This window comes from Lepidochelys kempii, chromosome 1 (genome assembly GCF_965140265.1).
Source record: "Lepidochelys kempii isolate rLepKem1 chromosome 1, rLepKem1.hap2, whole genome shotgun sequence".
NCBI lineage: Eukaryota > Metazoa > Chordata > Testudines > Cheloniidae > Lepidochelys > Lepidochelys kempii.
Genome location: NC_133256.1, coordinates 218,351,462 through 218,374,213, shown reverse-complemented (window position 1 = coordinate 218,374,213; position 22,752 = coordinate 218,351,462). Strand labels below are relative to the sequence as shown.

Sequence of the window (22,752 nt, the reverse complement as noted above, 5' to 3'; positions counted from 1 at the left end):
GCTGTTTGTGTAACAAGAGGTGATGTTCACGAGCACGGTGATATTGTGCAGGTAGGTCAGCGTGATGTTGCTGAGCTCTCAGCTCTCAGATGCCAGGCACGACTTAGCCATGTAGGAAAAGGAGTTTGTCTCAGTGGAAGGGAAATACAGAATCAGCTCTTAGCTCCTCAGTACACCTCAGCTGCTCCAACTGCTCCTCAATCTAATCTCATCTTCCACCCCGATAGATTCCTCTCTTCTGTCTGATCCAGTCCCCCCGACCACCCACTGCAATTCCCCCAGCTCATCCCATCCCCCATCTCGGGCTAAACCAGTGGTTTTCAACCTTTTTTCATTTGCTGACCCTGTGAGGAAATGGGATTCGTTCAGAATATTTTGCATGAACATTCTGTGAGCCTCAGTTTCCCCTATGTGCTGGATGATTAACTGGGGGAGGGGAAAAGGTGTTTTCTTTGCACAACAATCCAGAGAGCCAAGTGGGGCCTGGGCCCAGACAACTGCCTGGCGATTTGGTACCTCGCAGCTGCCGACCCTGGCCCAGTGCAGGAAACCAGCCAGTTTTGGCCAGCCAGAGGACAAAGACCTGAGAAGGAGGCCAAGTGACCCTGGTTGCCCAGGAAGAAAAACAAAGAACTGGGGAGGGGCCTGGCCAGCTGAGAGTCCCTCCTGAGTAAGTGGGGCGTGCCTAGATTCCTTTGGGTGTACGTCTCCCTCTGGTGTCCAACCAGGGGGACCAGCTGAGGGGCTCATGGTGAGACCTAGGGGTGCTGAAGGCTCCGAAGTTCAGTCCCAGGAGGCAGAGAAGCCAAGGGGCTTGCCCCAGGGAGAGAGTGTGACCTGAAGGGGATTGACACACTGAAGGGGTCCTCCCAGGGGCTGTGCCAGAGCTGGTGAAGAGCACCTGGACCTGGGGATGGGTGATGGACCCATAAACAATTCTGAAGGGAGGCGTGGACTACTTTGAAAATCTTAGACAGAGTTTGTGGACCCTTAGGGGTCTGCGGAGCACAGATTGAAACCCACTGGTCTAAACTAAGCAGCCCCGAACCCTAAGTCAGGGGGTGGGGGAGAAAAGGTTTACTAAGCAGTCCCAGCTCCAGGAGAGAAGTGGGATCTAGTGGGTCAGAGAAGGGGGTCTGGGAGCCAATGTTCCTTAGTTCTATCCCAGCTCTGGGAGGGAGGTCCAGAGGTTAGAATGGGAAGAGAGGGGATGGGGAGCCAGGACTCCTGGGTTCATACCCTGGCTCCGGGAGGAAAATGGCATCTACATGTGGTAGGAATCTTGTTTCACTCACCCAGGTTGAATGCAGCTGCGATTACGAGGCAGGTCCCTTCTGAGGGGGTGCAGGGCTGTACAAGGCTGGAGTACGATTCCTCTTTTGATTCACACACCTCGCATAGCAGAGCGCTCCCTCGTGGTTCGAAAAATCTCTTCTCAGTGCAAAACCCAGCTCCTCACGCCTCCCCAGGCAGTGGCAATAGGACAAATACCATCAAGAATGAAGAGGTGGTGCTGTGGTAGTTCTTACCGCCAATGCCATCTCACTGAGCATGTGGGCAGGTAGATCTTGGAGAAATTCCATGTGCCTTTGTCCCAACTCTGACCAGTTCCATTCAACTCAACGTATGGGGAAAGGCATCTTGCTAGCTGGTTATTTGTATCTTCTTCTTCAAAGCCATAGACAAGTCTGTTTGCGACATGAGTGTCTGTGACTAGAGTATTCCAACACAATATCACCATGCGGGTGAACATCGCCTACTGTGACACTGATGGCTGCAACGCCGGGGCAATCCCAGGTGTGTGTCTGCTGCAAACCTAGACCCCCTACTCCAGCCACACCTGCATGGAGAGAACTCAGGAATCCTGGCTCCCAGTCCCTGCCCCCACTCTAACGATTAGACCCCATTCCCCTCCCAGAGCCAGTGGTAGAACCCAGGAGTCCTGGCTCCCAGCCCTCCCACTCTAACCACTAGACCCCACTCCCAGCGCTGGGATCGAGTCCAGCGTGTGGTGACTCCCCACGCTGGGTGACTGTGTGTGTCTGACTGTTCTCAGTGCCAACCGTGAGCCTCATTCCCAACGGCTGGCAGTGCCCATCATGCTACGTTGTGGGGGCAGATCGCTGTGAGGACATGGAGCCCTTACCCTGCACTGGCGCCGAGGATCATTGTGTTGAGATCACGGGGACATTAACAATGGGTAATTCCACCAGATCTGGGAGGGGAGCACAGAGCCTCAAGCAGGTAGATACCCAGCCTCCTGGCTCCCAGCCCCACCCTCCTCTGACCCACTAGACCCTCCCTGAGCCAGGAGCAGAACCCAGGAATATTGGCCCCTAACCACTGGACCCCACTTCCCTCCCAGAGCAAGGAATAGAACCCAGAATTACTGGCTCTCAGCACCCCTCACTCTATTCACTAAACCCCATGCCCCTCCATTCTGGGGCATCAATAAAACCCAGGAACCGGGGGCCCAGTCCTTCTGCTTTAACCACTAGACTGCTTTAACCTCCCAGAGCTGCGTGCAGTCCTGCTGGGAGGGGAGTGTGTGACAAACATCATGGGGGTTGGGGGAGGATGTGGGAGCGCCCAATCACACCTCTCTCCCCGCCATTCAGGTGACATCACTGTGACGAAAGCTGCGGCTGGGTGCAGCTCCCCTGGAGCCAGCACCCTGAGAGTGGGAGTAAAGAAGTATGCCCAGGGTGTGGTGGAAATGCTAACCCAGGCCAAGTGCTACCCAGCTCCTAAGGCCGGTAGAGTCATCAGGGAGCCCTGAACCATGGCCCAGCGTCCTCCCCTTCTCCTGCTCATATGGGCGGCAGTGAGCCTCCCCCTGGGGGCAACTGGCTGCTGCTTCTCTCTCTTTTTGGGGGGAGTGGGGGGTGGGGGGAGATTGCAGTTTCCTTTCGTTCACTGGCTGAATAAAACATGTGATGAGCCAAAGAGGTGGCCTCTGTTCTGTGCACAAGAGATACTGGCAGGAAGAGAACCCAAGAGTCCTGAAACCCAGCCCTCCATGCTCTAATCCGCCTGATCCCACTCCTGTCCTAGAGCTGGGGATAGAACCCAGGAGTCCTGGCTCCCAGCCTCCCATGCTCTAACCCACTAAACCTCAACCCCCTCCCAGGGCTGCCTCTACCTCCTCCCCAAAGGCAAGGCCCAGGTGGCTGGGGAAAGGCACAGGCTGGCTCAGCTGCCTCTGGGGAAGGAGGGCTGTGGGCACTGGAGGCCGCAGCTTACCCAGCCATGCCAGCGGGCGGAAACATGCCAGAGGAGAGAAATGTGCTTCTCGATTAATTTCACAATGCTTAGGGCTGTGAAATCTCCCATTTCCATCATGGGCAGCCTCAGGTGACCTCTTCAGGGCAGGTATTTGCCAAAGTGCCTGACTTACTCACAGCCAGCTGCTTCATCGCTGCTCTGTTCATGGCAGCAAATGCCTGGGCACCATGTGGGCGCCCCTGCCCTTCTGCCTGCTACCCGCTTGGCTGGCCACAGCTGAGTCCATCCATCCCTGGGCACAGGGAGCCAGGCCCTGGAGTTTAGGATTGACAGGCATCCGGTTTTCATCCAGAACATGTGGTCAAAAAGGGACCCTGGTGGCTCCAGTCAGTACTGCTGACCAGGCCATTAAAAGTCCGGTTGGCGGCACAGCGGGGCTAAGGCAGTCTCCCAACCTGCCCTGGCTCCACTCAGCTCCCAGAAGCAGCCGGCATATCCAGCCCCTAGGTGCAAGGGCAATCAGGGAAGTGCCAGGTGCTGCTCCTTCCCCCAGCACTGCCGTGGGTGCAGCTGTGTGTGCGGCACCTGCAGACGCAGAGCCACCTGACCACCCCTGTGCCTAGGAGCCAGGCATGCTGGCCACTTCTGGGAGTCGTGCGGAGTCAGGGCAGGCAGGGATCCTGCTTTACTCCACTGTGCCACCAACCGGGAGCTGCCTGAGGTAAGCACCAACAGGCTAGAGCCTGCACCCCGAACCCTAACTCCCTCCCAGACCTTGCACCCCGACCTGCACCCCAAACCCCTGCCCCAGGTCGGATCCTCCTCCCACACCCTAACTCCCCAGGGCCAGCAGGGAGCTGTGAGCCCCGGCCTGGTATCCTCCCCTTGTGCTGCTCGGTGCGGGAGGGAGGGCTGCAGTTCATCTCCTGTGGGCAGCCGCTGGGTGTTGCTTCTCTTTGGGGAGGGGAGTGTTGTGGTTTCCTTTTGTGCATTGCATGACTGAATAAAGCATGTAGTGGGGCAAAAAACCCAGCTTTTTTTATGTTCACAAGAGATTACTCCTGAGGTAATTCTGTGCCAAAAAATTAAAAACTCTACACACAATATTTTAAAATGGCAAAATTCTGCTAATTTTGTCCATAAATAAATGTGGAGGCTCCAGTGTGGCAGTGGGGAGCACAGGTCACTGGCTGCATGGAGGTGGGAGATCACCCTGCAGCCCTCTTCCCCCCCAGGACAGGGATTCAGCGGTGAGGTTGCACCCGACCTGACACAGTACAAGGGCCGGGCCTGCCCCAGAAGCACCCCCAGAAAAAACAGATGTGGCAGGCAGGCTCAGCCCAGCAAGATCCAACTGTGAGGGGGCTCAATGTGGTGTGATCCATGTGTGGGGTGAGAGGGTTCTCTGTGGGGCAATCTGGGTGTGGGCAGCTTAAAGGGAGGTCTGGGTGTGGGTGGGGATCTGTAGGCACAGGGGCTCATTGAGGGGTTCTGGGTGCAGGGGCAATGGACTCTGCAGGGGGGTGCAGGTGAATGTGGTCAGGGCTCAGCAGGGAGTCTGAGTGTGGTGGGCTCAGCTGGGGGGTCTGGGTGCTGGGGGAGTGGGGCTTGGTGGGGTGACAGTCCAGGGGCAGCTGGTTGGGGCTCAGCAGGGTGGGGGTCCGGGTGGTTCATCAGGCTGCTCCAGGGTTATTTTAGCATATTCTGAAGTCCCACCCTTCTCTCTCATACTTCCCACCCCTCCCCCACCCGCAGCAGCCCAGTTGAGACTAGTAGCTGAGCCTGGCACAGGCTAGGAGCCACCGGCCAGTGCATTCAAGCCCCCTCCACCCCAGAGTGATTTACCTCTCTGACAGTTGTTCTGGGCACCCGAAACGATGCCCCTGCACTGCTGGGGAGGGACGTGTGACCGCTTTTGTTGCTTCCCTTTGCTTTCCCATCAGAAAATCATTTTTCTATGGGGAAGCAAAGAAATCTTCAGAGAACATGAATTCTGCGCACATACAGTGGCGCAGAATACCCCCAGGAGTAACCAGTGCTAGATGCCATCTGCCCTTATCAGGAAGAAAAGCTGAGGCTAGTTATTGCTCCTCTGGAACAATGCATATGAGAAGCTCTCACAACAAAGCACAAGAGGAAAGAGCATTCTTATCATGCATTCTTCTTGTGTTGTCATTTTACTGTGATTCTTCAGAGAATAAAACTGAACTCTGTCTAGAAAAGCATGAGTGTATCATTTGCCACATGAATCAGTGGATAGTGACCTCTGTCATGCAATAGAGGTGATAAGCATTTGTAACACTAACGCTAATGCCAGGAAATAAAGACCAATCTCTTAACAATAGTCCTGTGTGTCAAGTATTTTTTATATGGGGTCAGAAGAAAATAGAATCTTTGGCAAAAATGGACCTAATGAAGCCACTTGAATAGTTGAGACTGGCACAGAAACAGACAAGGAAGGTTGTAGTACTGTTTCCATATTTTCCTTGCAGAAATATCAGAGTGAAATCCCCCAGACTGGTACAGGTGGCAGACATAGAGACACTGAAGATTTACAGTATTTTCCAGGTTTCAGAGTAGCAGCCGTGTTAGTCTGTATCCGCAAAAAGAAAAGGAGGACTTGTGGCACCTTAGAGACTAACAAATTTATTTGAGCATAAGCTTTCGTGAGCTACAGCTCACTTCATCGGATGCATTCAGTATTTTCCAGTGAGAGGATGTAGGAATGCCAAACTGTTAGGCAAAGTCATTCTACAATTTCAATACTGTGATCCATGCAAGAATGTCACTTGTGTTGTGGGAATTAATTATTTAATGTTTAAGTCCATTGAATGTGTAAAGTGCTTAGCATTATTATTCATGACAAAGACACTTCAGTCCTGACTTGTACTTTATTAGGGCAGTAATTACTGTGGTGATTCAGGTCCACACTGCCCTGCTTCTATCGGTGAGGAATGGGGAGCCGGGAGCCTCCAGGCAGTAGCCAGGCTCCCTGCGGGAAGCTGGCAGCCCAGGCCTTAGAGGCACTTTGTGTTAATATTTTGTGCCTTATTTGCCCTGCTACTATATGTATTGTATCTACTACCAAAGACAATTATGTTCAGGAAAACTTGAGTAACATCCTTCATGTAGTAAATAACAAAAGTTTTGAGTCTTGAAGAAAACAACAGTTGCATCAGTTAGATCACTTTGAGCTTTGTTGAAACACACAGATTAAGATCTACTACATAGAATATTAAAGGATAAGTGCTGCTTTGAAAAGTGATTCTAAAAAATGGTATAACACTGTTCCACATTCATTATGTCTCAGTGACTCTAGGTCAAAGCTGCTGAATTTATAAGCACAGAGATGGATTGTCAAGCTGCTGTCCTTCCAAACTCATATGGGAAATGTGAGTCACGATGGGTTTTTCTTCCTGGCTCAAGCATCCCCAGCAATAAAGGTTCTGCAGTTAACACTTGTTAACAAGGCAGTTGTCAATGCATGAGGCAGAATGGAATCCAGCTCCTTCTTTCCAAGCTGCGGTGGCTCTACAGGGGAAACAAGAGTAAGAAGTAGCAAGATTTTATCTGGCCATGTCTATACTACCACTTATGTTGGCAAAATTTATGTCATTCAGGGGTGTTAAAAACCACACACCTGAGTGACATAAGGTATGCCGGCATAAGTGGTAGTGTGCACAGCACTGTGTCGGAAGGAGAGCTTCTCTCACCAACATAGCTACCACCTCTAGTAGGGGGTGGTTTAATTATGTTGACGGGAGATAGAGCAGCTGCATGAGAGATCTTACAGTGGTGCAGCTGCATCTGTACAGCTGTGCCGTTGTAAGCTGTCTAGTGTAGGCATAGCCTTAGTCAACCAATTCAGCAGATATGACTCCGAACACACACAGGGAGGAGATCTGTCAAGTAAGTGCCCATTGTCAGAGTCACTTTTCACCATTTACCCACGTGAACACTCTTGATCCATGAGGCAGTAGGTAAAGACGAAAAGCCTTCTTTTATGAGGCAACTCCATCCTGCAGATAAATGTTTTCCCATACTTGTGTGCTGAGACAATCCCAAGCAACTGCCCATTGGCACATCTCAAGCAAAGCAATCTAAGGGCTCCACTAGCACCAGAAATTTGTCAGATGAGACACACATAGGAACCCCTTCAGGCACCAGGCCCCGGGTGAGAGGGATGAGGGGGTTGTGGGGCAGGGGCGCCAGGGTGAGAGGGATGGGGAGGTTGAGGGGCAGGGGCGACAGGCCCCAGGGTGAGAGGGATGGGGGTAATGGGGCCGGGGCAATGTGCCCCTGGGTGAGAGGGATGAGGGGGTCAAGGGGCGGGGGCAACGAGTCCCTGGGTAAGAGGGACGGGGGGGTCATGAGGTGGGGGGCGATGGGCCCCTCGGTGAGAGGGATCAGGGGGGGCTTGGGCGACGGGCCCCTGGGTGAGCAGGATGGGGGGGACGTGGGCAACGTGCCCCTGGGTGAGAGGGATGGGGGGTCGAGGGGCAGGGGCGACAGGCCCCTGGGTGATTGGGATGGGGGAGCAGCGCAGGGGTCAGTCAGGTTCTTTGGTAGGCAGGTGGGAGAGGGGGGTGGCCTTTCCCACAAAGCGCCGCCCACCCCGCTCTGATTTGCATATGACCCCGCCCCTCCCTACTGTGACCCCGCCCCTCTCCGTCCCCTATCATCTGTGGCTGTAGCCCCGCCCCCGCTGCTGTTGACGTTTGCGGAAGGAAGCGCCCAGCTTGGGGCAGTGACGTCGGGCAGCGCGGGGCCCGGCCCCGGCCCGAGGCCGGCAGCATGTGGGGGGCAGCCGATGCGGTGAGTGCGACGCTTCCCGCCCGCCCCTCCCCCCCCGCTTCGTATAGAGCCCCCCCCCTCCCCTCCCCGGCCCGCCGCCTCCTCCGGAGCCGCCCCCCGCCGAGAAACGCCCCGGCCCCTGAACCGCTTCGGCTTCCGCCCCGCGGCCGCAGTGTGGCCGCCCCGTATCCCGGCAGTGCGGGGCGGACCCGTGTCTGGCCGCGGGGCGGGGGCTGTTTGTGGGGGAGGTGTCTGGTTTTCCGCCTGAGGGGGAGGGGTTCTAATTTATGCAGGGTTTATACCCCCCCCGGCCCCCCAAGTCAGCGCTGCCGGGCCAGCCGCGGGCGGGAAGTGACGCTCCCAGCAAGCCGGGGGAGCTGCAAGGGGGGAACATGAGAGGGGCCGTAGTGGGTCAGCCCAGGGGTCCGTCTCGTCCAGCGTCCTGCCTTCCAGCAGTGGCCAGTGCATCGCAGGGCAATTGTGGCGTGATCCATCCCTTGTCCTCCCCTCCCTGTTCTTTTCTGAACCTTGTTATGTATTTGGCCTTCACAGCATCCCCTGACAATGAGTTCCACAGGTTGTGCCTTGCCTGAAGAAATACTTCCTTTTGTTTGTTTTAAATCTGCAGTCTGTTAATTTCGTTGGGCGACCCCTCCTTCTTGTGTTCTGTGAAGGGTAAATAATGCTTCCTTATTTACTTTCTCCACACCACTCATGATTTTATAGATGTATCATATCCCTCCCCTTAGTTCAAACTGAACAGTCCCAGTCTTCTTAATCTCGCCACGCATGGAAGATGTTCCATACCTTTAATCATTTTTGATGTCCTTCTCTGTACCTTTTCCAGTTCTAATATAGCTTTTTTGAGATGGGGTGACAAAAACTGCAGGCAGTAATCAAGGTGTGGACATACCATGGAGTTATATAGTGGCATTATGATATTTCCTGTGTTATCTATCCCTTTCCTAATGATTCCCAATATTCTGTTCGCTTTTTTGACCGCTGCTAGGAATTGAGAGGATATTTTTGGATATCCTATCCACAGTGACTCCAAGATCTCTTTCTTCAGTGGTAATAGCTAATTTAGATCACATCATGTTGTATGTATGGTTGGGATTATATTTTCCAATGTCCATTACTTTGAATTTATCAACATTGAATTCAATCAGCAATATTATTTTTGCCCAGTCACCCAGTTTTGTAAGATCCCTTTGTAACTCTTTGAAGTCTGCTTTGGACTTAATTAGCCTGAGTAACTTAGTATCGTCTGCAAATTTTGCCACCTCACTGTTTACCCCCTTTCCCAGGTCAATTATGAATATGTTGAACAGCACTGGTCCCACTACATGTCCCCAGAGGATGCCACTATTTACCCCTCTCCATTCTGAAAACTGACCATTAATTCCTACCCTTTGTTTCCTGTCTTTTAACCAGTTACTGATCCTTGAGAGGACCTTCCCTCTTATCCCATGACTGCTTGTTGAAGAGCCTTTGGTGAGGGAGTTTGTCAAAGGCTTTCTAAAAGTCCAAGTACACTATATCCACTGAATCACCCCTTAAAGAATTCTAATTAGATTGGCGAGGCATGATTTCTCTTTACAAAAGCCATGTTGACTCTTCTGTAACAAATTGCGTTCATCTGTGTGTCTGATCATTTTGTTCTTTGCTATAGTTTCAACCAGTTTGCCCGGTACTGAAGTCGGGCTTACCAGCCTGTAATTTCCAGGATCGCCTCTGGAGCCTTTTTAAAAATTGGTGTCACATAGCTATTCTCCAGTCATCTGGTACAGAAGCTGATGTCAGTGATAGATTGCATACCACAGTCCTGCTATTTCATATTTGAGGTCCTTCGGAACTCTTGGGTGAATACCATCTAGTCCTGGTGACTTCTTATTGTTTAATTTATTTGCTCCAAAACTTCCCCTATTGACACCTCATTCTGGGACAGTTCCTTGGATTTGTTACCCAAAAAGAATGGCTCAGGTGTGGGGATCTCCTTCACATCCTCTGCAGTGACGACCAATACAAAGGTTTCAGAGTAACAGCCGTGTTAGTCTGTATTCGCAAAAAGAAAAGGAGTACTTGTGGCACCTTAGAGACTGTAGCTCACGAAAGCTCATGCTCAAATAAATTGGTTAGTCTCTAAGGTGCCACAAGTACTCCTTTTCTTTTTGACCAATACAAAGAATTCATTGTGTCTTTGTGATGGCTTTATCCTTGAGTGTCCCATTAGCATCTCTTTCTTCCAGCGTCCCCCCGATTGTTTGGCAGACTTCCTACTTCTGGTGTACTTAAACATTTTTTTCCTGTTAGTTTTTGAGTCTTTTGCTTGTTTTATTTGTTTATTAGTCTTTTCCTAGGGTTTTTTTTATATCTTCTCACTTTAGCTCACATGCCTTATGCATCCCCAGTGCACTGACCAAAAAAACCCACCTCAATTCAAAATTGCTTTTATAGATCTTTTGAGAAACCCTCCCTCATACTACACTCTCTCATTCTTCCTTCAAAAAAGGATCCTTCCCATGTAACCCATTCCCAAAGGAAAGGTCAGAGTGTTGCTGTTATTATTATGTATTTGTATTGTGATAGCTGCCAGGAGCCCCAGACATGGACCCTATTGTGCTTGGTGTTATGCAAACAAAGAACAAAAGACAGTCCCTATCCCATGATGACCGGAGACAACAGCTGGATTATTGATTTGGTAATTTAACTGATTTTGGAAGGAAAGCTTTCGCAAAGAGGCAGATCTAGGTGGTTAAGCTCGGTTAGTCTGATTTCCTCTTGGAGCTCTTTCTATGACTCTCAGATGAGTGCTATATTTCTGCAATTCGTCTTGTGAGCTGCATTGTCCCAGAGGCGTGCAGCTGTCTTGGTGGGGCATGGATGGCGATGTGATCACAATTGTAGCTGGTTCCTAGTCCACTAATGGCCTTTAAGACCAGTGTCAAGGCCTTGAACCGACGCTGGAAATGTGCTGGGAGGACAGTGGTGATGTACGTACAGTTGTCCATCCCAGTGAGGAGGTGGGCAGCTACATTATAAAGAACTTGGGGAAGGCATTCTTTTCATGTTAGCTCCCAGATAAAGTGCATTACAGTAATGCAGACTGTAAGTAATAAATACCTATCATTGTGACCAAATCTTTATCAGAGACTAAGGAGCGAACTGAAAGAGAAGACTTGCCTTTACCACCAATGTTACTTGATGATTTAGCATCCGTGCTGAATCCTACAGGACCCTGAGACTTCATAACATGTTGACAAATGAGGGGGCTGTGGAGATGCCCTCTGTGGATATGTCTGCATTGCAATATATCCTACATTGCAGGATTAGTGGGACTCGAGTCATCTTACCTGTGTTAGGGAACCTTCGGCTTGAGTGTCTACATTGTAATTTAACCCTAGGTTAAGAATTTTCTGACCCATGTTAGAACCTAGGTGCTCTGGCATCCATACTGCAGTGCACAGACCTGAGTCAAAGTAACCATATCTCACAATCCCTAGTGCCACACAACTAAAATGTGGCTACTCTAGCCGTAGGACTGAGGTGCACTGTGGGAATACATTACTGCCTGCCCTGTATATTACCAAGAAGCAGCTCGCTTTGCAAAAGTCTTGATCAGTTCACTCTCCATTGTAAACTAAGGAGGCTCTCTGATAGTGTGCTTGCAGATCAGTGATCAGTACAGAATGGATTAACGCTGACCTGAACTGCTGCAGTTTGAAATGGGGGTGTGGCTTTCATTTTCAATAGAGTGGATTGGAGATTGTTGGGATAGAGAGGACGAAGGAAGTTGTCCCATGGAATAGTGGAATACTTTTGGATGACTCCCGGGACCTGAGTTGAGCAGGGCTGCATCTGTACTGCAAAGCAGTAGGTCTTGGACCCTGGCTCCCAGCTTGATTCAAACTTGTACCCTGGGTCCTGCCTTGATTTGAGGTTGAAGCCTCCAGCCCTGCAGGGTCCTGGGACCATGGGTCTGAGCCCTGGATTAACACAACTATAGTGTAGACAAGGAGGGGGGTTAGCCTTGAGCCCAGGCTCAAGCACAAGCTTATATTGTAATGTAGACTTACTCTGTGAAACAGGATGATAGCGAGTTCCTCAGGATATTTCCCTTTCAACCAGTATTTCTTGATTTTGCTCTGATTTAATCTAAGTAGGCTATACTTCATCTTGCAAGCATTGTGACATCCTGGTTATATCTTAGAAAATGAGATACACAACTGGAATTCATTGGTGTACTGTTTGTAGCTGAACCCATGTCCATCCACCTGTCCAGAGGCTTCACATATGTATTGAAGAGGAGAGGGGGAAAAGTGGATTCATCAAAGGGTTCTCTAAGTGAGGGTCCTCAAGGACAGGTTGGAACCATTGCTGCCTACTTCAGGGTATATACGCAGGTTAGGAGCACTTTATGGTCAACTGTGTTGAAAGCTGTGGAGTCTTTGAGTTGTAGCCTTCATCCATTGCAATGCAAAAGTTTGGGGTTTTTTAAACCACCACTGTGCTGTGACCTCAGAGTTGATTGTGAGGCATCCACGATCTTAACCATGGTCATGTGATTTTGGAGTTCGGTTGTCACTAGTATTTAAATATTTTTGCACAGAAACAGGACATTAGGAATGTCCTCTGAATTGAGTATGTACTTTTCAAACGATAGATGGGCTATTGCATTTTTCCGGGAGGATGGCATGTTCCCTTCTCTGAAGGATGCATGCATTATACATTTTACAGTTACTTTTCACTTGCTTTCGCAAGCCAAGGAGGGGTATATGTCATGTTTGCATGCAGTGGGTTAAATGTTTGTAAGGGCTTCCAAGCATGTCATTGTGTGTGAAGGATTCTGTTAGGGGAGGGTGTGACAGTTAATGTTGTGTGGTTCAGTTCCAGATTTTCAGCCTTCGCAAGTCCTCTCGTCAATGATTTCTGCAAAGTAGGATGAATGCTCTGCCAGTGGTTGGTGCTTGAGTACAATGTTTGGATTAATGGTAAAACAGATTCTTTCAATCTTATTCTACATCATCAAATTAAGTTGTCAATACGTGTGACTGTTTGTTCTTTTTTTCTGCTATCAACACTTTTAAAGTCTCTTACTGACCTCTCTCTGTAACTACATTTAATGATTAGAATGACACTTCTGTTATAGTGGAGATAAAGCGCTGATTCTGTTGCAGTGAAAGAAATTAGGTCTGTATGTTCTTGTCCCCAGATTCCCTAACAGATGTTGTAAGTACTGTTGTTTGGAAACTTACAAATTTTACTGGCATATCTAACTGACTAAGGTGTCTTCTGAATGGGTTTACAAATATAACAGAAAAGTTCAAATATGTACAAAAATGCTAACTGTAAATATACCTAAATTCAAGAGTACTGAATTAGTTTTCTTTCAACTTATCTAATGACATCTGTGGTACAAACCAGTCCAAATTTGACATGTCTAGCCTCATCCATTTTAGAGTTTTCGAAGCACAACATTTCTGATTGATCTGTATGGAGAAAATGTGTTCTGTTCTCCCCCTCCTTCTTCCTTAATCCTCTTTCTCCCCCTCCCCCCAATTAATAAAAAAAATAGCTTGTGTTGTGTTTGCTTCATCCTCCCTCCTTCAGGTCTCTCCCTCCCCCCCCCATATATATATTTTTAAAAATAGTTTAACAGATTAGGTTCAACTGAATGAGGTTGTTAAAATGAAAGCTGGAATTCAACCTTAGCTTCAGACAAGGCATTAGATCCCTGTGTGGACTCTCATTCAGAATTCAAGTGGCCTTAACTGAATTAAGGCTACTTTAATTCAGAGGGGCATCCACACAGGGATTTAATTCAGTTTCACTAATCCACTTTTAAAGTTAATTTGGATTCACTTTCCTGTGTAGACAAACGTGACAGGATACTGGAGTAGGTGGACAACAGGTCTGGTCCCTTCTGGCAATCCCAGTGTTTCTTGATCTGGGTTTTTATTTTTTTATTAAATTTTTCAGGATCATTTGCTTCTAAGATACAGTATTTGGTAGGATCTCTGTGCTGTTTCCCCTCTCCCCAAAACGCATGTTCATTTGCTGAGCATCACCACAGCAACACCTATTTGTCCGTATGTTAAGCCAATCTCCTGGCAAAACATTCCCTTTCGCTGAACTGACCGCACTAGTGGTGTTCTGGACTTCAGCCCAAGTATGGGCTGACATGGGGAATCGGAGCCGGGGTGACTCTCCCTCTTGCTCCTTCCTCTTAGGAGACTCTCTCTCTCTGCTCGGTCGCTTATTAAGAAGCTTTGGAAAACAGCTCAGCTCCTAGGAATGGAGTGTCTGGACCATCGGTGCCAGGGGTAGGATCTGTCCTCCGAAGCAGAGGACAGAGCAGGTAGGGAGTATTAATTTAGCTGAGTGTCCCTCCTGCCAGCCTTGAAGAGCTTGCTTAAGCAGGCTCCAGGTTGGCTGAGTGGGAAGGTACTGAGGAGGGAAATGAGCAGGCAGCTTTCGGGATGTCAGTCGGCTAGCCCTCTGCATCACCGAGAAGTTTGAACCTGTTTCAGGGTTAGGAGCTGGATGCTGGGGAAGAGATAGCTGGGAATATATGGTAAAACCAGTGGGTAAAATCTGCCTTGCAGTAGGAAGGGAAGGTTAACAGTGGGAGAGCTATGATCCAGCAGGGAGGGAGCAGCAGAAGTGCTCGCATAGGTAGGTGGTGGATGTTCACTGTTCAGTTTCAGTGATGTTCGTCATTTAACTTGAGCAGGGGGACCTGGACTTTGGAATGTGCTACTGGATGAGTCAGTTGACCCCTGTGCTTAAAAAGTAGGCAACCTTTTGCAGGATGTCTGGGAGGCACCATCTCTCTGTGTCTGCCCACGAGAGGTGCAAGTAAATGAGACTCTGATAGATTTTAATGCTCTATATGTTTAAAGGTTACCACCCGACTGGTGCTCCTGGACTCAGGGTGTGTTTGCACTGAACTGGGGGTGTAATTTCCAGCTCAGATCATGCTAGCATGTCAAAATTGAAGTGTAGCTGTTACGGTGGGAGCGGCTAGCCACCCAAATTTGATTGGGCAGATTGGAAGAGGCCCTGGAGGTGTTTTGCCTTCTTCTGTAGCATGGGGCACGGGTCACTTGCAGGAGGATTCTCTGCTCCTGGAAGTCTTTAAACTAAGATTTGAGGACTTCAGTAGTACAGATATAGGTGTGAGGTTTTTTGCAGGAGTGGTGGGTGAAATTCTGTGGCCTGCATTGTGCAGGAGGTCAGACTAGATGATCATAATGGTCCCTTCTGACCTAAATATCTATGAATCTATGAAATGCTGATAAAAACAGCTGGAACAATAATCAGATGATTACATGTCCCTCAAGTGGGAATGTTTTTCACTGTTTGTCATAATGTGTTCACAGTCTGAGGGCGTTGATAGAACCCCATATGCTTTTCGGTGCCCAAGCAGCAGCAGTGACCAGAAGCAGTACTTCTTTCTGTGTGCTTGGCTAGAAGGTTGTGACCTTTTCTTTGGACTCTGCTGCTGCTATCTGTGCCTCAAGATTAGATTACTTTATCCAGCCTCTTGGTGGGACTAAATTTTGGAGACTATTCAAAATCTTCACCTTGCTTGTTGGTGTGGATTGATTTAAATCAACAAGGCGGAAACCTCAATTTTAATCTTGATTTGTATTTATACTTTTTAGTTATCTTCCTGAAGAAAGGTTGATTCGCACTGGTTGGTAACTACTGCCACTAGATACAGCCTTTACACTAAATGTGGTACTGTTTTTTGCTAACTAGAAGGATACACTGTATCTATACACATTTACTTAAGCAAGTTATATAGCTTAATTTACATTTATTCAGATTAATTTTTATATTTATATTATGTTAGAAAATGGTGAATGATGCATTTCTTATTTACTAGTTAATTTACTTTTAATTTGCGTCAAGCTCTGTTTGAATGGAAATTGAGTCAATTAAAATGCACAAAAACCAGCATTTTAAAGGTTTCAGAGTAACAGCCGTGTTAGTCTGTATTCGCAAAAAGAAAAGGAGTACTTGTGGCACCTTAGAGACTAACCAATTTATTTGAGCATGAGCTTTCGTGAGCTACAGCTCACTTCATCAGATGCATGCCGTGGAAACTGCAGCAGACTTTATATATATACAGAGAATATGAAAAAATACCTCCTCCCACCCCATTGTCCAGCTGGTAATAGCTTATCTAAAGTGATCATCAGGTGGGCCATTTCCAGCACAAATCCAGGTTTTCTCACCCTCCACCCCCCCACACAAATTCACTCTCCTGCTGGTGATAGCCCATCCAAAGTGACAACTCTTTACACAATGTGCATGATAATAAAGTTGGGCCATTTCCTGCACAAATCCAGGTTCTCTCACCCCCTCATCCCCCTCCCAAAAACCACACACACAAACTCACTATCCTGCTGGTAATAGCTCATCCAAAGTGACCATTCTCCCTACAATGTGCATAATTAAGGTGGGCCATTTCCAGCACAAATCCAGGTTTTCTCACATCCCCCCCACCCCCATACACACACAAACTCACTCTCCTGCTGGTAAAATTATTTATGAGTTAAATAAAACTACCTTAATGTGCTGTATAGATAAGGGGAAAAAAAGTTTTATCAAAGCATGTTTTGCATCTAAAACTAAACAAAGGCAGGATTATCTGTAGTTGGTTGTTTCTGGTCACCATGTCCTTTAGGGTTTTGTAAGTAGTAGATCTCATCCTCTCACACTTAACTTTTATTCACAAAGTGGGAGAAAAGAGCAAAGCTTTCCTAATTTGTCAACTACCATTGGCTCCTTAACTGTGAATGAACTAGTCACTGAAGTGAATTAGTTGAATAAACTGAAAGTAAGAAAATATTTTCTCTGTACCTGCGGAGGAGGCTACTGCTGTTAAAAGCTGATTTAGCATTTCAACAAACGCTGGTTCCAGGTGCTTAGCCAGTGAGTTCTGCTAGTTCAGTAGTATGACATTCTTTGAAACTTGGCAGCTAATGTACTACTTAATATATTTTAATTTAATTTAAATTATTATAGTCGATTTTAGTAAGTTTAAACTTTATGCCTTAACATAGGTTGTCATAATTGCAGATTTAAATAGGTTTATTTTTTTAAAAAAATCTGTGTTTCACTTAAATCAAAATATAGATTTAAGTCTTAAAATGAGATTTTATTTATGTATTTATTTTTAATCCTGGGTATTTATTCATCCAGTTGCTTCTTCAACCGTGTTTCTTAAAGGGAATATATTACACCTGTGCTGTATGGTTTGAATTGGATTCTGTCTGTTACCCAGTGAAATTTAAGAGTTTGGCTTTAATCAAAAGGCTCTAAATGGTTTGGGTCCTAATTTCTGAAGAAACTTTCCCTCTCCTTGTCTGGTAGTACAGCAGGTGAGATCTGTGGAGGTACTTGAGCTAGCAATACCCAGGTATAATTGGAATGGGGTTGCTGGTAGGGCCTTCAACTCCGGAAATCACTCACTGTCTCTCCTTGGTTGGACACAGCCTGAGTCTGTTGACCTTGAGGGCTTTCTGAAGGCCTGTATGTTTTTTTCCAGGCATTTGAGAAAGGCCTGAATGGGAAGGGTTTAAGCCAGTTTATGGGGTACTATTTATTAAACTAGACCGATGGAAGAGTGAGGAAGTCTCTTAGGGAGCCTGATCTCCAGGGTGTTGTGCCTGCCTTTCTTGCCCCATATCGTAGCTTTTTAGCTTTTTTTCCAAATAAGAGTTGTATATTAATTTTTTAAAAATCGAGACAAACTAGTGTTTCTGAAATAAGACTTTTATAAATAATGGATTTTCACAGAAGATATTTTTTGTGATTATTTCAGGAAATGCTTCAAAGAGCATCAGAAGAATTTTCTCCAAAGATGGAGATTCCTGAGGAGGAGATGGATACAACTGATACCCAATGGGGCTGGTTTTACTTGGCTGAATGTGGCAAATGGCATATGTTTCAGGTATCTAAACATGGGATTATGTTATCTATGATAACTTCCACACTGTCAAATGTACTGTATTTAAACTTTTAAAATGTCCTTTCTGGTTTGTTTTGAAGACTGATTCAAACACTCAGTGTTCAGTTAGCAGTGAAGACATTGAAAGGAGCTTCAAAATGAATCCAGAAGGCTCTGTTTCTTTTACTACTGCAAAATTTAACTACAAGTTAGACTTTTCAGGTATGTCTTTCTCTAACAATAAAGTATTTATATATTTGTAGGTTTCTCATGACAAGAGTTGACCAGTACTTTTTACGTGCTCTTGGCCTTAACTAGCTCTTGTATTGTAGTGCAAAAAAGCACAATTGGGAAGGCCTTCTTTTATATGAACGTACATTTGACATTTTATGGAGACAGTCATGTGGTTCAGGCTTCTAGCTTTGTTACTCTAAGTAGCATACCCTATTCAGTAACGCTGGTGTTTGCCCTGTCTCCTCTCACTTGAAATATAAGTCGTGCTGTACTGTAAACTCGGAGAAATGGAAACATTAAAAGTTTGTTTTCTTCTAAATATTCAAGCGGCAAGTGTTGCAGAAAACGATTTTCTGTCTTCACACAAACTATATAAGTAATGTTGATAAAGTGAAGTATCTGCCAGCTGAATTATATTGTCAACAAGCCAACTCTGATATGTTCATCAGAGCATCAGATATCATTTTCTAGAAAATGACTTTATGTAAAGATCTTGTATATTCATATTCTATGGACTCTTTATCACAGGTTACTAATGGTTTCCAGTGTAGTTACTGTGTAGTTCATTTTTAAATACATTTTACTTATGTAGAAAGTTGCGATGTAATAGCTTCTCATTCTGGATATTTCAAATATTGTACGTATAGTTTCATCTGTATTTTCATATTAAACTGACCAAAGACCTGTCATGCTCAGGTAATGTGGGTGTTCTGTTTTGTGGATAACAGTCTTTGTATATCTTAGCCTACAGTTGTAGGGTAATACAGTGGTGGACTGTATGAAAACATGTACATTCATGCAGAATTTTGTATTTTGTTAAATTCTTTTTGTAATAGCTTCTTTAGTTTACTTTTAAAAACAGATTTTGTAAACTATATTTAAATCTTGAATCTTTGCTTAAAAATGCTAAAGGCAGCTGTTAAGCATAACATAATTTTCACCATACCGTTAATATAGTATCACTTTTATATTTAAATGTGGTACAAAGATGTTAGCTTCTGCACTGCATTAAAATTAGCATTTAGATGCAGAAGTCTAGAGTGTAATCCTGGCCTTATTAAAATCAATGTGAGTTTTGCCATTGGCTTAAATGTGCCAGGATTTCATCACTAGTGAATATGCACTGTCTGTCTTAAGTACTTATTTAGTACGAATTCCCATGGTATGTGGGAGCTCTGCTAATGTTTTGTGCATTCTAATATTAGTAATGTTGGAAAATAATATTTTGGAATGCTTCTCTCAATGCTTGAGACAATAATTCCTATTCGGCAACTCTAAAAACATCATTTTCTGGGTGATGTGCTATATCCAAACGCTTTACATTTCTGTAGATTGATTGTTTCTGGTACTCACTTAATTTTCATTTTATATACAGTGATGAAACAAACCAATCTGACTACTGGAAAACAGCGTCCAATAAAGCGAGCTCCCTTTTCTATCAGTGCCTTCAGGTAAGAACTAAAGGTGATTCATCATTGGTTTAATTCATCATTGCTCTAGTAAGATGAACTAGAAACATTTTAAAATTTCTTCATTATTTTTTATCCCCCCTCAAATTAAATCTGGGGACACAGATTGGAGCGGGAAAGCGAAGGAGGAGGAAATCTCTCCTTGCTCATTAAAAATAACTATCCACAGTTTGAATCCCCGTTCAGGACCCAAGCGCTGTGTCAAATTATAGATTAGTAAAAAATTCTGTACAGCGTAGGAATCCTATTGGGGAAAGAGAAAAGCTTCAACTCTTGGGTGTGATTGTTTTAACTTGTATTTTTGTGTTTGAAGTTATATCTGTGAAAATGAGGCTATCCCAATGCCTTCACACTGGGAGAATGTAAATACAGAGGAACCGTATCAGGTAAGAGCTATTATGACATGGAACATACATATGATGAAAGAACAATGGACTTCAGTGAAACTATACTAACCTCTCTTTTTCCAGCTTATTCCTTTGCAAAAACAAACAAATGAATATAATGAAGTTTCTAGTCTGTTTGGGAAAACAATGGATAGCAACCGAATTAAAAGAATTCAGAGAATTCAAAATCTAGACTTGTGGGAGTTTTTTTGCAGGTGAGATTATTTCTAAAACAAACATTGTACTAGATCAGCTAATAGAATAAATCTCTTTTAAAGTCATGCAGCAGAAATAGTTAAAATGCATCTAATTATAAAACTGTTGGAATACTTATTGTGTCTGCACCCTTTCTTCATCTGCTCTCTTTTTCCTTTTTCCTAATTGGTCCTGCTCGTGTGTTTATAGTCATATATCAGCATTCCTATTAAAGATCCTGATATTTTTATGGATTTGGAATTTAATGATACTTCTGTAACAACCATAAGTTAAAGATCACAAACTGCTTAAAACTTGAAAAGCAATGAGAAAATTGAAAAGCACTGTTGCAATAAAATTTTCATTTGGGCTGACATTTGATATGCAATTTCTAAGGTTCAAATTTTAAACTAAAGAAAAAATCTTTTTTTAAAAAAGGCATGCAAAGCAATCTGTTTCAGATCTAATTTTTATTTTGGTCACTAAAGTCAGCAGGTATGACTCAACATGCACATGAAGCAGATTTGTGGGGTAAGAAGGTACCATTTTTACAAAATCCCTTTTCAGATTAGAACTGCACTTTAAATTGATTAAGCAGTGTGTTAATTTCCTGATTTAACAGTTGTGAAAAATACACTGTCTTTGATGTAGAGGGAAAAGCATAACCGCACAAATTGTAGATTGGCATTCACAGCCTTTGTCATTTACTGTTATATTCTAGGAATGTTAAGACTACATCTGTTTTTTCTAAAGATGGGTTCAAATGCCTTCGAAGAAGTTCACGTCCAAATCTGAATTTAACTTTGCAGCCATTTTTCAATTATTTTAAAAAAAAAAAAAGATTTTGAAAGGCTTTATCAAAAGTTGAATTTGTCTGAAACAGGGAAACAGTTTATCTGCAGTTGTTAGTCTCTTGGAGAAAGTTACATTGAAAAATGTTTCTAATTTTGAATGGTTGTATGAATGGTTTGATGTGAATTCCTCTTTGGTTATTAAAGGAGTTGAATAGCTGAATGTCCCTAGCCCATGTTGCTAGAAAGATAATTTTTCTTCATGGACAATAAGGTACCAAACCTTACCACAGTTTCATGATCATTTTTAATATATCAAATCTTTGAACAGTAAATAGTCATCCAACTGCTAAAGAATGTGTGGCAACATCTGCAAGCTCCCTCATCAACATATGGAAAGGAAGAGCACAAGCACAGCTACCTTGTCATGAAGGATGACATTAGGTTCTCTTCTAATCCTCTCTATGTGAGCTCGCTGGTAGAGGTGACTACAGTCATTGTTCTCAGAAAGTATATGTGGTGGACCCCAAGATTTTGTTATGATGGAGTGAACGTGTCACAACAGACTCCTTGTAAAATGAGCCTTCATAGGGTTGTATTCGTTGCGTGTCTAGTGACTCAAAACAAGTACTCCCGACTTGTCAAGTTTCTCACCTTACCATTTTCTCTTTATGAATTTTAGTGTAGGGTGAAGTCTCTCTGTTGGATCCAGCTCGGTGCAGCAAATCCAAGTTTAGTCTGTCAGTATTGCAGAAGCCATTGCTGGCTTGAACGTTCCTGCTTTCTTTCCCGCTAGATATTGTATGGGGCAGGGTGAGTTAGGAGTTCTTGAGTTTTGTTCCCACGTCTTCTCTGATCAGTCTTTTATTTAATATTTGCACTTCACAAACATCATGTATCACACGGTTGCCCTTGGAAATGTCAAAATATACTTTTCTAGAAAAGGAACTTATAAAAAGTCAACATGAAGATATATTGGACCATTTTGACAATAAAATCAATAAGTAAACAATGAAAAAATATTAAGGTGCTACATGGGCTTAAAAGGTGCTATGCTGTAGATGAAATTGTATGGTATATTGTATTTAAAAAATACCTTGTGATCATGTAATTGCACGCTTCTAGTGAATATTTGCAGAGAGAGGTGTCTTAAGATTGCATATTGAGTCTTAATTTTCTCGTTTCCTGGCTTTTGAGTGATTAATTTTTGCAACTTTAGCCTTCTCTTAATGTATTGGTATGGAATGTATTTAAGTATATAAATACAGATACAATTAAAAATTTTATTTGCTTTGATTGGTGCTTTTGTACCAATCTTGCTACTTTGAAACTTGTATATCTAAGTGTTGCTGTTGTAACAATGTATTGCGTTAAAGTGGATTTCTATAGAGGTATCCCTGAAGCTTTTCAATTTGAGGCATACTTCTGTGAATAAGAATATCAGGAAATGATACTAGATCCCCACTGACTTCAGAGTTCGCAATGCAGATTTGTTTTCTCTTCGATTTTCTACCTTTTGCTGAAAAGGGGAATTGATGGGCAGCAGGGACCACTGCACAATAAAGTGTGTGCTTTAAAAACTCCAAAGATATGGAGTTCCCACTACCCTGTTTTTGGAAACATGAACTCAGGAATGGGAATCTGTTGTTGCGTGCAGAATGATTTTTACAGTATTGCAATATTACTATGTGTTAGTT

The 22,752-nt window shown here is 45.0% G+C and overlaps 1 protein-coding gene across 9 annotated transcripts in view; it reads left to right on the top strand.

Annotated features, from left to right (window-relative positions):
- The first annotated feature begins 7,938 nt into the window (after nucleotides 1-7,938).
- The window catches only part of PARP11 (poly(ADP-ribose) polymerase family member 11), a 28,994-nt gene continuing 14,180 nt past the window's right edge, over nucleotides 7,939-22,752 (top strand). For 3 of the 9 annotated variants that reach the window (XM_073314587.1, XM_073314595.1, XM_073314576.1), the window contains exons 1-8: nucleotides 7,939-8,040; nucleotides 8,648-8,694; nucleotides 10,609-10,720; nucleotides 17,855-17,983; nucleotides 18,082-18,202; nucleotides 19,590-19,665; nucleotides 19,997-20,069; nucleotides 20,154-20,284. In XM_073314587.1, coding sequence (XP_073170688.1) covers nucleotides 8,020-8,040; nucleotides 8,648-8,694; nucleotides 10,609-10,720; nucleotides 17,855-17,983; nucleotides 18,082-18,202; nucleotides 19,590-19,665; nucleotides 19,997-20,069; nucleotides 20,154-20,284 — 710 coding nt within the window. In that variant the 5' untranslated portion in view covers nucleotides 7,939-8,019. Of the gene's footprint in view, nucleotides 8,041-8,647; nucleotides 8,695-9,460; nucleotides 9,514-10,608; nucleotides 10,721-12,912; nucleotides 13,011-17,854; nucleotides 17,984-18,081; nucleotides 18,203-19,589; nucleotides 19,666-19,996; nucleotides 20,070-20,153; nucleotides 20,285-22,752 lie in introns of those variants that run through there. The other 6 variants (XM_073314602.1, XM_073314610.1, XM_073314620.1 and 3 more) reach the window with 6 other exon arrangements.